Source organism: Geotrypetes seraphini, chromosome 5 (genome assembly GCF_902459505.1).
Source record: "Geotrypetes seraphini chromosome 5, aGeoSer1.1, whole genome shotgun sequence".
Lineage (NCBI taxonomy): Eukaryota > Metazoa > Chordata > Amphibia > Gymnophiona > Dermophiidae > Geotrypetes > Geotrypetes seraphini.
Genome location: NC_047088.1, coordinates 214,094,147 through 214,107,111, shown reverse-complemented (window position 1 = coordinate 214,107,111; position 12,965 = coordinate 214,094,147). Strand labels below are relative to the sequence as shown.

At 45.0% G+C, this 12,965-nt stretch overlaps 1 protein-coding gene across 3 annotated transcripts in view; it reads right to left on the bottom strand.

The window, feature by feature from the left end:
* The window catches only part of CD302 (CD302 molecule), a 59,352-nt gene that overhangs the window by 35,443 nt on the left and 10,944 nt on the right, over positions 1-12,965 (bottom strand). For all 3 annotated transcript variants that reach the window (XM_033944557.1, XM_033944555.1, XM_033944556.1), the window contains exon 2: positions 6,398-6,505. In XM_033944557.1, coding sequence (XP_033800448.1) covers positions 6,398-6,505 — 108 coding nt within the window. The remainder of the gene's footprint in view (positions 1-6,397; positions 6,506-12,965) is intronic.

Below are 12,965 nucleotides of genomic sequence, written 5' to 3'. Positions count from 1 at the left end.
ATTTAAAATGAGTGGAACAATCTTTTCCTTAACAGTGCTGTTAACCAACTCACATGCTATCAAGCAAAACAGTAATATTGGTATCAAGCAAAACAGTAATATTGGAATGTACCTAAAATGCTCATTGTTTTGTTTTCTGGCTAGATGTCTGACACCGTTTTCCCCGTATCAATGAGTCAATGTTCGGTTTTATTTCTTGGGCTGTAGCAACCCGCAAAACAGCATGGAGGTTGTCATCGGTAATGCGTGATCTGTGCTTGTTTTTGTTCAGATTCATTATTGAAAACATCTGTTCACAAAGATAGGTGCTCCCGAACATGGATAGAATACGGGCAGCATGAAGTCGGAGCTCTGGCATTGAGTCAGGGGGCAGTAGAGGGTAGAAGTCCTCAATTTCAACATCCTGAAACCTTGATTTCAGGCCATTGTCAGACTGAAGCTCGATTATCTCCATCTGAAGGTGATGGGGCACATTGTTGACATCAACTGTAAAAGGATTGGCAAAGATGTCAAAGCCTGAGTGCTGTGTTCTAAAGTCAGAGAAGCGCCGCTCAAATTCACTTAGTAAACGGCTAACTTTGGTAGCCAGCCGACTGCAAGGAAAAGTACCAGAAATAGTGGTTGAGATACTCAAACAAACGGGAAAGTGGGCAAGATTGTCCTGTTCTAGTTGGGACTTCCATAGTTGAAGTTTACGCTGGAATGCTGTGATCATGTCAGACATCTTCGTGATGACTTGTTTGCGTCTCTGCAGCTTCAGATTCAGTTGGGCGAGATGCTCGCATATGTCACACATCATAGCAAAATCACATAGCCAGGCGGGATCCGACAGTTCAGGCAAGGGCTTTCCTTTACTTTCCATGAAAAGAGCAATTTGTTCTCTGAGCTCAAAAAATCTTTTGAGGACTGCGCTCTTGCTCAGCCATCTTACTTCTGTGTGGTACGGCACGTCTCCATGCTCTGCACCCACCTCCTGTAAAAACTGCTGGAACTGGCGATGATTCAGGCCACGTGCCCTTATAAAGTTAATAGTTTTAATGACTGTGGTCATTATGTCATTCATGACCAGAACTTTTCCACACATAGCCTCTTGGTGGATAATGCAATGATAAGTAATCAAGGGTGTGTGGCAGTGACTTTTTTGCATTCTTTCCTTCATTAGTCCAACCAAGCCTTTCTTTTCTCCGCACATTGAAGGTGCGCCATCGGTAGTTAGCCCCACCAACTTTTCCCAGGGTAATTTAAAATTATTTATAGATTTCTCCACAGCCTCAAATATATCTCTACCAGTCGTCGTCCCATGCATGGCAGCTACATCCAAAAGTTCCTCAGTGACAGAGAGGTCGGTCTTCGTAGCACGTATAAAGATGGACAGCTGCGCTGTATCAGTGTTGTCTGTGCTTTCATCGATAGCAAGTGAAAAAGCGAGATAACTGCATGCCTGTTCGGCCAGCTGTGATGATAGATTTCCTGAGAGTTCTTGAACTCTGTCTGCAATGGTGTTTCTTGACAAACTGACAGTTTGAAAACTGTATCTGGTCTGGGCATACTTTCTCACACACTTTTAGCATGCATTGCTTCAAAAAGGCACCCTCTGAAAAACACCTTGAAGTACGGGCAATTTCTTCAGCCACTATAAAGCTTGCTTTCACTGCAGCATCATTTTTCGCTGTAGCCTTTGTAAACATTTACTGCTGTGATTGTAGTTTGCCTTTTAGTTCTTTAACAATTTTATGTTTTTCTTCCAAAGTATATTTGCCATACTTAACATTATGTTTGGTGTCAAAATGACGACGTATATTGTACTCTTTCATCACCGACACTGTCTCATAACACAATATACACACTGGTTTGCCCTCACTAAGCACAAACATGTATTCATTTTCCCATTTGTCATTAAATTGTCTGCCTTCACCGTCAACTTTTCTTTTCCTGGACATTTTGGGATCAATATTGGCAGTAAAAGATGTAGTTTATTGGAAATCTGCGTTAGAATGAAAAAGTCAGTCAATAAATGCCTGGCTGGGTACAGATAGCAGATTCTGTTGTGATTTTTATGCCTACACTTTATGCCAGGAACTGGCAGCTTCTGCTGTGTATTTTTTTTACATAGTTCCCCCCCCCCCGACGTCCGATTCACCCCAAGCAGGACCGCTCGCACGCACCTGCACCCCCACCCCGAAGGACCGCTGACTCCCCAACTCCCAACACGATCGGGGCAAGAGGGAGCTCAAGCACTCTTGCCCCCCCGACTCCCCGACACGATCGGGGCAAAAAGGAGCCCAAGCCCTCTTGCCCCGCCGATTCCCCAACTCCCTGACAATATCGGGCCAGGAGGGAGCCCAAGTCCTCCTGGCCCTGGCGACCCCCCCCCCCCCCCGCTAGTTGTTCGGGCCAGGAAGGAGCCCAAACCCTCCTGACCACGGCGACCCCCTACCCCCACCCCACACTACATTACGGGCAGGAGGGATCCCAGGCCCTCCTGCCCTCGATGCAAACCCCCCTCCCCCATCGACCACCCCCCCCAAGAACCTCCAATCCCCCTGGCCGACCCCCACGACACCCCCACCCCCCTTCCCTTTCTGTAGTTGGCCGGACAGACGGGAGCCAAACCCGCCTGTCCGGCAGGCAGCCAACGACGGAATGAGGCCGGATTGGCCCATCCGTCTCAAAGCTCCGCCTACTGGTGGGACCTAAGGCTCCCGGGTCTATTCTGATTGGCCCAGGCGCCTTAGGCCCCACCAGTAGGCGGAGCTTTGAGACGGATGGGCCAATCCGGCCTCATTCCGTCGTTGGCTGCCTGCCGGACAGGCGGGTTTGGCTCCAGTCTGTCCGTCCAACTACAGAAAGGTACGGGGAAGGGGGGTGGGGGTGTCGTGGTGGTCGGCCAGGGGGGTCGCGGGTCGGCTGGGGGGGCGGTCGGAGGTTCTTGGGGGGGGCGGTCGATGGGGGGAGATAGATAGCAAGTACGGCCGGCGAGATCACAAGCCTCCTATGTCACCGCGCGTCATTGTGATGGAACGCAGCGGCGTGCAGTGATGACAGCACGGTGCGGGCCACATTGCAAGGCCTGGCGGGCCGGATTTGGCCCGCGGGCCTTGTGTTTGACACATGTGGTCTAAATAACGATTAAGCTAAAAAGTTATAAATTTTCTGCAGTTATTTTTGACTTCAGTCTATGTTTTTAAAAATATTTTTAGGTCAGTGTAAGTGGGCATGCCTAAGTGTGCCATGTAATAAGTTCCACTGACAGTATTCTATAAGTTGAATACATCATTTGGCATGCTCCACCCATACTGTATGTTCTCCTGACAGCTGTAGCTAAGCAATTTAGGCACACTATTTATAGAATAACTCCTAGTGAAGTAGTTCCCAAACTTTTTCAGCTCACAGTACCCTTAGGACCAGATTCTATAAACGGTGCCAAAATCGGAAGAAGCTGACAAAAATGGCTGTCAATCACGCATAGGCACTGTTAAAAAAAATTGTGGCTAACAGTGCCTACAAGAAAACTTAGGCATCTGCAATTTAGGCCAGGGTTTTACTGGCCTACATTGCAGATGCCTAAGTTCTTTAGTGAATTATAATTAAAGGCACCTAAGTCCCACTCAGCCCCTAATCATAAGGCACTGTTAAGCGTCCTATTGTAGACTTGATTTCAGTGCCTATATTGTAGATGCCTCCCAGCACCTACTTTTTTTTTAACGAGTTTTAAATCAGTTTTAACCCACACAGTCAATTATTGCACCTATTAAAGACAATTAAAACAATTAAATTAGGCAGTGGTAGAGTGCCTAGTGCCTACCACTGCCTATCTTATGGCATCATTAATAGAATATGGCCCTTAGTGTGCAAGTAATTTTTTTATGGCACCCCTAGACCACACAGGTCTCTCCCCTACCCCACATTTCTTCTCAGGTCCAACCCCCATCCCGGCCACACATTTCCTCTTAGGTTCCTCACCCCACCCCAGTCACACATTTCCTCTCAGGCTCTCAGGTCTCATCCTGACATATATTTCCTCTTAGGTCCCCCCTCCCCCCTCCCCCCCTAACTCTCCATATTTCCTCACAGATCTCTCCCCACCACCTCTGGATGCATGGAGTCCTACCTTATCTGGCTCCTTGCTGCCTGAGATAGAATTGCCATGAGACAAAGATTCTGTGCCAGGGATAGAGCATCCCACTACTACTTATCACTTATATAGTGCTGAAAGGTGTAAGCAGCGCTGTACATTTTGACATTTATAGATGGTCCCTGCTCGGAAGAACTTACAATCTAACTTGGACAGACAGACATGACATATAGGGTTGGGAATGCAGAACGCAAGGTGAGAGGAGTTAGGAGTCAAAAGCACTCTCAAAGAGGCGGGCTTTTAACTGGGCCTTGAACACTGTCAGAGACGGAACCCGCCTAGGGATTTGGGAAGCATTTACCAAGCATACGGTGCAAGAAGGTAGAAGGGATGGAGCGTGGAGTTGGCAGTTCAAAATGTCCTTTATAGGTTGAGAAAACTGGAGTCAGCCTGAGCCTGAGAGATACCAAGCTGTCAGGTGTAAAGACTGCAGGTTGGGATGAAGAAGCGAACCTTGACTCTGTGTAAGAAGAGATGGAAAAATTGGCAGAAGAAGTGGTTCCCTGATGCTGATTTGAAGTAAAAGGGAAAACCATGGTTGTCTGGGCCACCGAGGAGCTATCAGAATCATGGTGGCAGATTCCTGTTTGAGTTTGACAAGTGTATTCATGGTACCGAAGAGAAGCCTTTGCTGTAAAAGGCGGTTTTTAATGGAATGCTTCTGCAAGGTCGAACAGTGTGTACAAGACTCCACACAATGGTCCGGACCCAGGCACTGGATACACCACTTGTGTAGATCAGTCAGAGAAATAGTGTGCTGGCACCTGCCGCACTTCTTAAAGCCAGTAAATGGGCGGGACATGGGAGCCAAATAAACCCGAAGGCGGAGGCAAAGGTCCCATCGTCAAGAATGGCTGTGATAAAAATTAGAAGAGAAAAAATAACTTTTTTTTTTTTGAAAAAGAAAGAAGAAAAACAGTAAAACGTGCAAGTGGAAAGGCAAAAACAAAACGGAGACCGTTTCACACACAACTTCGTAGCTCTGCAGAGAACTGAGGAGCCACATGCCTATGTCAGGCGGGAAGGTACTCGCACATGTGCAGTGCTGCAGTCAGTCGCAAACTTTCTGAAGTTCTTAAAGTGGTAATGCAGTTGGGACCTTCCATACCGGGGCTTCGTGAATGACGTCACCCACATGCGAAAATATGCTGCCTGCTTGTCCTGGGATAAAGTAGAGGTTTAGAGGGTTTTGGTGGGCCCACATTTTCCACCATGTAGAATGAATGTAGTGGTTAAAGTGGCTTAAAGGCCTGGGTCTTCCTCTCTATGGTTCACTAGCTCACCCCCCAGACTACTTAAACCACCTCTGTGCAGCTCTACTAGTCTTTCCTATGCCAGGTGCTGATGTTCTGGAGGTAGGTATGTACGTTTTTAATAAGATTTTTATGGCGGTGGGTATGTGTGTGTGTGTGTGTGTGGGGGGGGGGGGGGGGGTCAGTGTGTGTGGGGGAGTGTGTGGGTCTTTACTTTGTGCCTGCAGTGATTATCTGGTCACTCTGGATAACTTCTGGGCACTTATACCTGTCTTTAGATCGCCTAAGTCACAACGTATAAGTTCCGTCTAGGCAGTCTCGTCAAACTTTTGATTATCACTGCAGGATGACTAAGTTTGGTTGGCCCCATCCCGCCCACCTCCCACCCTAACCACTCCTTCAAAAATACCCCTTTTCGCTCTGGGCGCACAGCAGCAGTCAAAAGGCCGAAGCTGCCTCTAGATACGTCTAAAACCCGTTTCAATTATTGGACCTTGAATGACCTTATCTTTTTGATCATCCAAGTGCCGATTTAGGTGGGTTTTTAGATGTATTTTCATTTCATATATGTACCTCTTAGTGTGTATCATTGGTTCATAGGAGTAGGCATTTCTTATTGTGTCATTCTGCTGTTGTCTGATAGAATAGTGTGGTAGCCATGTTAATCCACTTTTAAAGGTAATAAATAGAAATTTTAAAAAAACAACAAAAAGAGGGAAATAAGATGATGTATTGCATTACTCCCATAAAAAGGTATCATCTTATTTTCTTTTTTGTTTTGCTTTATTTCTATTTATCACCTGCTGCGGTCTGAGAATCCTGGAATATGGAGTGGCTCCTTGTTTTGCTGATCTGATTGTTGTAGAATCTAGACAGGACAATTCCAACATGTAAATTATACTTATTAACCAAAAAGAAATATCTTACATAATATTCAGTTAAAACAAAACAAAAAATCCTATTAGTAGGTAGAACATATCAATGACCAAAACAAAATAAGAAATAATACCTTTACAAAGGTCTCTTGCTTCATCAATACTGTATGAGTTCTTTAAAGTTAAAGGAAGTAAAATGTAACAGCTACTTTTGAACTGAATCCACATTGAAGAAGGACATTCTGTAAAGAAAATAAAAACTATTAACTGGAAGAAAAAATGGGCTCGAACATATTTCTACAACATAGGTAACTGATAATTGCAAACATGTATACTCGAATATAAACCGATCTGAATATAAACCGAGGTAACCTTTTTTACCCCCATAAAGGAGGAAAAAAGGTTGACTTGAATATAAACTGAGATTAAAAATTTGGGTATTTGAGTATCATTACTCAGGGATCATGCCATAAATCAGGGGTGTCAAACTCAATCGAAGTGCAGCCTTTTTCAGCTGCCCAGCACTCAGGAGAGTAGCGTGGGAGCCCTTGCTCCGCCCCTCCCCCGGACCAAAAACAGTCTTCGGGAGCCTTGAAAAAGGACTCCCCAACGGCGTGCAGCCGTTCAGCGTGCCGACGAAGGCACACGACAAAGGCGCATGCGCCTTAGTGAGCGCCTTCGTGAAGCGCCGACACGGGAAGCGCCCCAACGCAGCACAGGGTGACTAGTGAATCTCCACCACAGTAACCAGCCACCACAGTAACCAGTCTCAGCAGGACTCCCAACAGCCTCAAAAGTCTCCTAGCGATAAGTATAACCAAATAACTATTAACCTCAATAATTTATACTGACTTAACATGACCATACATGACACTGCTTGGCTAGGTTTAACTGCATGACTACACGAACCTCCATGCTACTGCGAACCTGCATGATTTTTGCCTGAATATTGTGAAGTTTAATAATTGCCTAAATACTGTGAAGTCTATAACTGCACTGCCTGACTAGATGAGAGCGCAAGACTACACGAACATACACGATATTGTGATCCTGCTTGTCACTGCATGAATACCATGAAGTTGCATGAATATTGTGAAGTTTTATCATTATTATTATTGTAAAGTTTTATAATCAGCTTCATATTCATATTTGTACTGCGTCTCTACTATCACCAAGGCCATATCTGTTTCACCCATAGCCAAAATGAGGGCATCAAATACCACACAGATAGTATTATGCATCACCTACCTAACTTACTATAGATGCCAGTGTAACGACGAAAGACCCCCTGAACAAATCCCAATTCACATCTCCTGGCAAAGGCCACTCAAACAGACAAAACCAACTCCCTCTCCTCAAACCCTTTTTAACTGCTCAGAACTCGGTCCTTTTCAAATACCCGCAGTAAACCCTAAATATAAAGCATCCAAACAACACAGAAACAAGACCAAAAACAAAAAAAACTTAAAACAACTGAAACATATTGAAACCCCCACCCCCAAACAATACAGGAATTTCAAAGGATACTATCTCAACGCCCGGTCGGTGAGAAATAAGGCACACATCATACATGACTGGATCGAACACAAAAACCCGGACATCATATTCCTAACCGAAACATGGATGATCTCAGACACAGATGTCATTATGAAGGAAATGTTACCGCAGGGCTATAAAATCGTCCCAATAACTAGAAGCTGGAAAAGAGGAGGGGGCCTAGCGATAATCCTTAAATGCTACTTTGACTTCACCAGAATGGACTCAAAAATCACTGAAGATCTGGATCATCACCTGCAAGATCACCAACCCCGAACTGGAAGAATCTCTAATAGCCACACTATTCTACATCCCCCCCAATAAATGGTCAAGTGCAAAAGAAGAATTCTTTGAATACCTTTCATCCAATACCATAAAAGGTCCATACAACTTACTTCTGGGAGACATAAATGTTCACCTAGAGAAAAAGGAAAAACCGGAAGTGACAGAAATCGACTTGTTCCTAAATACCCTGGGCTTTGAAATTCCTGACAAAGAGGAAACACATGAAAAGGGACACCAACTGGACATCGTCACTTTTTCCCACAAAGACCCCGACGCAAAAAAAATACAATACCATGCAGGAAAATGGGTTAAGAACATATGGTCAGATCACTATACTTTCAATTTTGAATTATGTTGGCAAAAGAAACACTCAACAGCAAAACATATAAACAAAACCAGTTTGAAAAAAACAGTCACCTGCAGAAACATCACCAATCCAACAGAATTCTGGACCCATTATGAACTACACCCCAAAATAGAGGAAGAGCAAGACTTCCCCACTAGATGTGACAAATTCACAAAAGACACACTAAATCAAATAGCTCCTGTTCAATCATACAAAAAGAACACAAGGGCATCAAAAGAATGGTATGACGCCGAATTATTAGCCCTCAAACAAGATCTCAGAAAACTGGAAAGAGTATGGCAAAAAACAGACAAAGTGGAAGATAAAATTAAATGGAAACAAAATATGAAAAATTACAAGAATCGGATCAAAGAAAAGCGTTATAACTGTTATGCACAGAAAATAGGAACAACCAATACAAACAGTAGAGAACTATTCAAACTAGTAAGCAAAATAACAGACACCACACAGATACTACAGAACCATCATGATCAAATCCCAGAGGTCTCCACCCTAGCCAACCACTTTAGGAAAAAAATCACCGACCTCAGAGCCTCAATACCCCCTCCTCCACCCAATCTTGAATTCAACCTCAAAACGCAGAGTAGTGAATCCAAAGGCGATATGAGCTGGAACCACTTCGAGCCCCCAGATTGGAATAACTTCCTTGCACTCTTCAACAAATACTCCAAATCAAATTGTCTACTAGATGAATGTCCGTCTAAGATCATGCAAGATGCAATACCAGAATTTAAGAGGGACCTATTTAACTGGGCAACTTACTCTCTCAAAAACGGAACCTACCTGGAAAATATGGGACACATCCTAATCACACCCATACCCAAAGACCAGAAGATCTCGCTCACACTGGCGTCCAACTACAGACCCATAGCGAGCACCCCCTTTTTCACCAAAATGCTGGAAGGGCTGGTCAACTTGGAATTAGTAAATCACTTAGATAAGTACTCTCTCCTAAATGACCACCAATCTGGATTCAGAAAAGGATTCAGTACCGAGACAGTCCTAGGCTCTCTCCTTAACCACCTATATGACCTTTTCAATCAAGGTTCCAGCGCCTTGATCCTACAGTTAGACTTCAGCAGTGCCTTCGATCTCGTGGACCACGAAACTATGCTTAGGTGCCTCGACGAAATGGGAATATCAGGAAGAGTGTGGACCTGGTTCCAAGGTTTCCTAACCAAACTATCTTATCAAGTGGTCCATGAAGGAAATTACTCTGAACCCTGGAAAAGCCCCTCAGGAGTCCCACAAGGATCCCCCCTAACTCCCACCTTGTTCAATATATAACATAGTAACATAGTAACATAGTAGATGACGGCAGATAAAGACCCGAATGGTCCATCCAGTCTGCCCAACCTGATTCAATTTAAAATTTTTTTTTTTTTTTTTTTTTTTTTTTTTTCTTCTTAGCTATTTCTGGGCGAGAATCCAAAGCTTTACCCGGTACTGTGCTTGAGTTCCAACTGCCAAAATCTCTGTTAAGACTTACTCCAGCCCATCTACACCCTCCCAGCCATTGAAGCCCTCCCCAGCCCATCCTCCACCAAACGGCCATATACAGACACAGACCGTGCAAGTCTGCCCAGTAACTGGCCTAGTTCAATATTTAATATTATTTTCTGATTCTAAATCTTCTGTGTTCATCCCACGCTTCTTTGAACTCAGTCACAGTTTTACTCTCCACCACCTCTCTCGGGAGCGCATTCCAGGCATCCACCACCCTCTCTTCTCTAGGCCACCTTTTACAAAAGCTTAACCTAACTTATTATATATACGCAGACGACATCTCCATACTAATACCAATAACAAATGTGACCTCAACCAACTCAAAACATATCTCCTCCATCATGCTTGAAATAGAAAAATGGACTTTAAACTTCAAACTGAAATTAAACTCAGAAAAGACAAAGATTTTCCTTGCTAGCCCAAACGAGAAAATCTCCGCAACTACAATATATGTAAACGGCCATGATCACCCAATACTAAAAACCATAAAAATACTCGGAGTCACCCTGGATACCCACCTGACCCTGACCGAGCACATAAACTCGGTGACTAAAAAATGCTTCTTCATCCTTTGGAAACTGAAAACCATAAAAAAATACTTCGACCCGCTATCCTTCAGAATATTGGTACAATCACTGATTTTATCCACCCTGGACTACTGTAACATTGTCTACTTGGGAATATCTAAAAAAATGTGAGAAAACTGAGAATAGTTCAAAATACGGCCATCCGTCTAATATTCGGACTAAAGAAGAGCGATCATGTTAGTCCATTCTACAAACTCCTTCATTGGTTACCAATTGAAGCACGAATTCTATTCAAATTCTCCTGCCTCTGCTATAAACTAATCTGGGGACTGGCCCCCAGCTCCTACTACCTCACTTCAAATTCCACTCCTCTATTAGGCCTACCAGAAACCGTAACCTCTTTACCTACACAAATATCATAGGCTGTAGATATCGCACCTTCTTTGATAGAACATTCAAATTCCAAGCAGGTAGACTGCAAACTTGGACAGGCTACTTTACTGATGCCGCCAGAGAATCATATAGTATCTTTAGGAAAGAACAAAAAACCACCTTGTTTAAGAAATTTATAACCTAACCAGACTTCTCCCCTAAAATTGGAGCCTCCTCCCATCCCAAGGAGTCCGTCTACCCTCTTCTGCCAAAATTTCTCTCTTTAATTGTTACCAGTTTTTCCCACTGGTGCCCGTCCTTCGTTCAAATATACCAAGTTAACAACTTACTTCTCATCAACATCTTATGTTATCTTTTTCACCTTCGCAGTCTTGTAACTCAAAGCGCAATCTCCTTTCTCTTCTCCTACTTATGCTCTGAATATCGTCGACTGTATAATGCTACTCATTGTGAAACCGTGTAATACACAGACCTTGTAACTCTCCTGTTACTATCACTAGATGTTCAATGCTATACTCTGTAATTCGCTGTCTGTACAGTTTCTCTTCATTGTAAACCGCCTAGAAGTCGCAAGATTGTTGGCGGTATATAAGAATAAAGTTATTATTATTATCTAATATAATAAAATGGTAAGCCGCGCATGCGCACTAAAAAAAACGTGTTCCGTGAGCTGTAGCGAAAAAAACAATTGCGCATGCGCGGCCCCGGCGGCGGCTTTCAAATAAAAAAAAAAATTTCCATAGCTGCGGCGGCCTTCCTCACCCCCGGCTCCTCTCTTGAACTGGACGGTCCCCGCGTCTGCCTACCCTTCCCCCCAACACAGCGCATTCCCCCCCCCCCCAAACGAATCAATAAATCGAGCCGGGCCGCCCTCCGCAACAGACCAGAGGAGTTCTTTGCCGCTCACACCCCTTCCCTTGCCGCTGACCCGAATACCTACCCGGCGATTCAAGAAGCCTGTGCAGCAGTCTTCACACGCTGCTTCAGGCTCTTCTACTGCCCTGATTTGCTCTGCCGCGTCTCTGATGATGTCATCAGAGACGCGGCAGAGCAAATAAGCGCAGTAGAAGGACCCGAAGCAGTGTGTGAAGACTGCTGCACAGGCTTCTTGAATCGCCGACTTACAAGTGAAGGGGAGCGGGGGGGGGGGCCGCAATGACTCTATCCGATTAATTAAAAAACTCTGCACAAGGGGAGCAGGAAGAGATGATGATGGACAGGGGGGGAAAGGAAGGGAGGCCTATTGTTGGACAGGGGGAGCAGGAAGAGGTGCAGATGGACAGCGGGGGAAATTAAGGTAGACCTGCTGATGGACAGGGGGGGGGAAATGAAGGGAGGCCTACTGCTGGACAGGGGGAGCAAGAAGAGGTGCTGATGGACAGGGGGGGAAGTAAAACAAAGGGAGAAGGGCTGCTGCTGGATAAGGGGAGCAATGAAGAGGTGGTGGTGGACAGGGGGGAAAAATGAAGGGAGGCCTAATGCTGGACAGGGGGAGCAGGAAGAGGTGCTGATGGACAGGGGGAAAAAAATTAAGGGATGCCTACTGCTGGACAGGGGGAGCAGGAAGAGATGCTGATGGACAGGGGGAAAAAATAAAGGGAGGCCTACTGCTGGACAGAGGGAGCAGGAAGAGGTGATGATGGACAGGGGGAAAAAGGAAGGGATGCCTATTGTTGGACAGGGGGAGAAGGAAGAGGTACTGATGGACAGGGGGGAGGTAAAACAAAGGGGGAAGGGCTGTTGCTGGATAAAGGGAGCAGTGAAGGGGTGGTCGTGGACACAGGGGAGGTAAAAAGAAGGGAGAATGGACAGGAAAAAGTGGCTAAGGAGACAGAGAGAGAAAGAAATAAAGACAGACACACACACATATATTCTAGCCCGAGGGAGGAAAATGCTGCACAGGGAAGTAGGGAGGGGGGAAATGCTGATGCACAAGGAAATGGAGGGGGAGGGAATGCTGATATGGCTACTGTACAGGAAGGTGGACAAGGGGAGATAAATGCTGCATAGGGGGCAGAAAGAGAGATAAATAGAAAGAAAGACAAATAATAGGAGGGAGGGAGACAGAAATAAAAGAAGAAAGACACA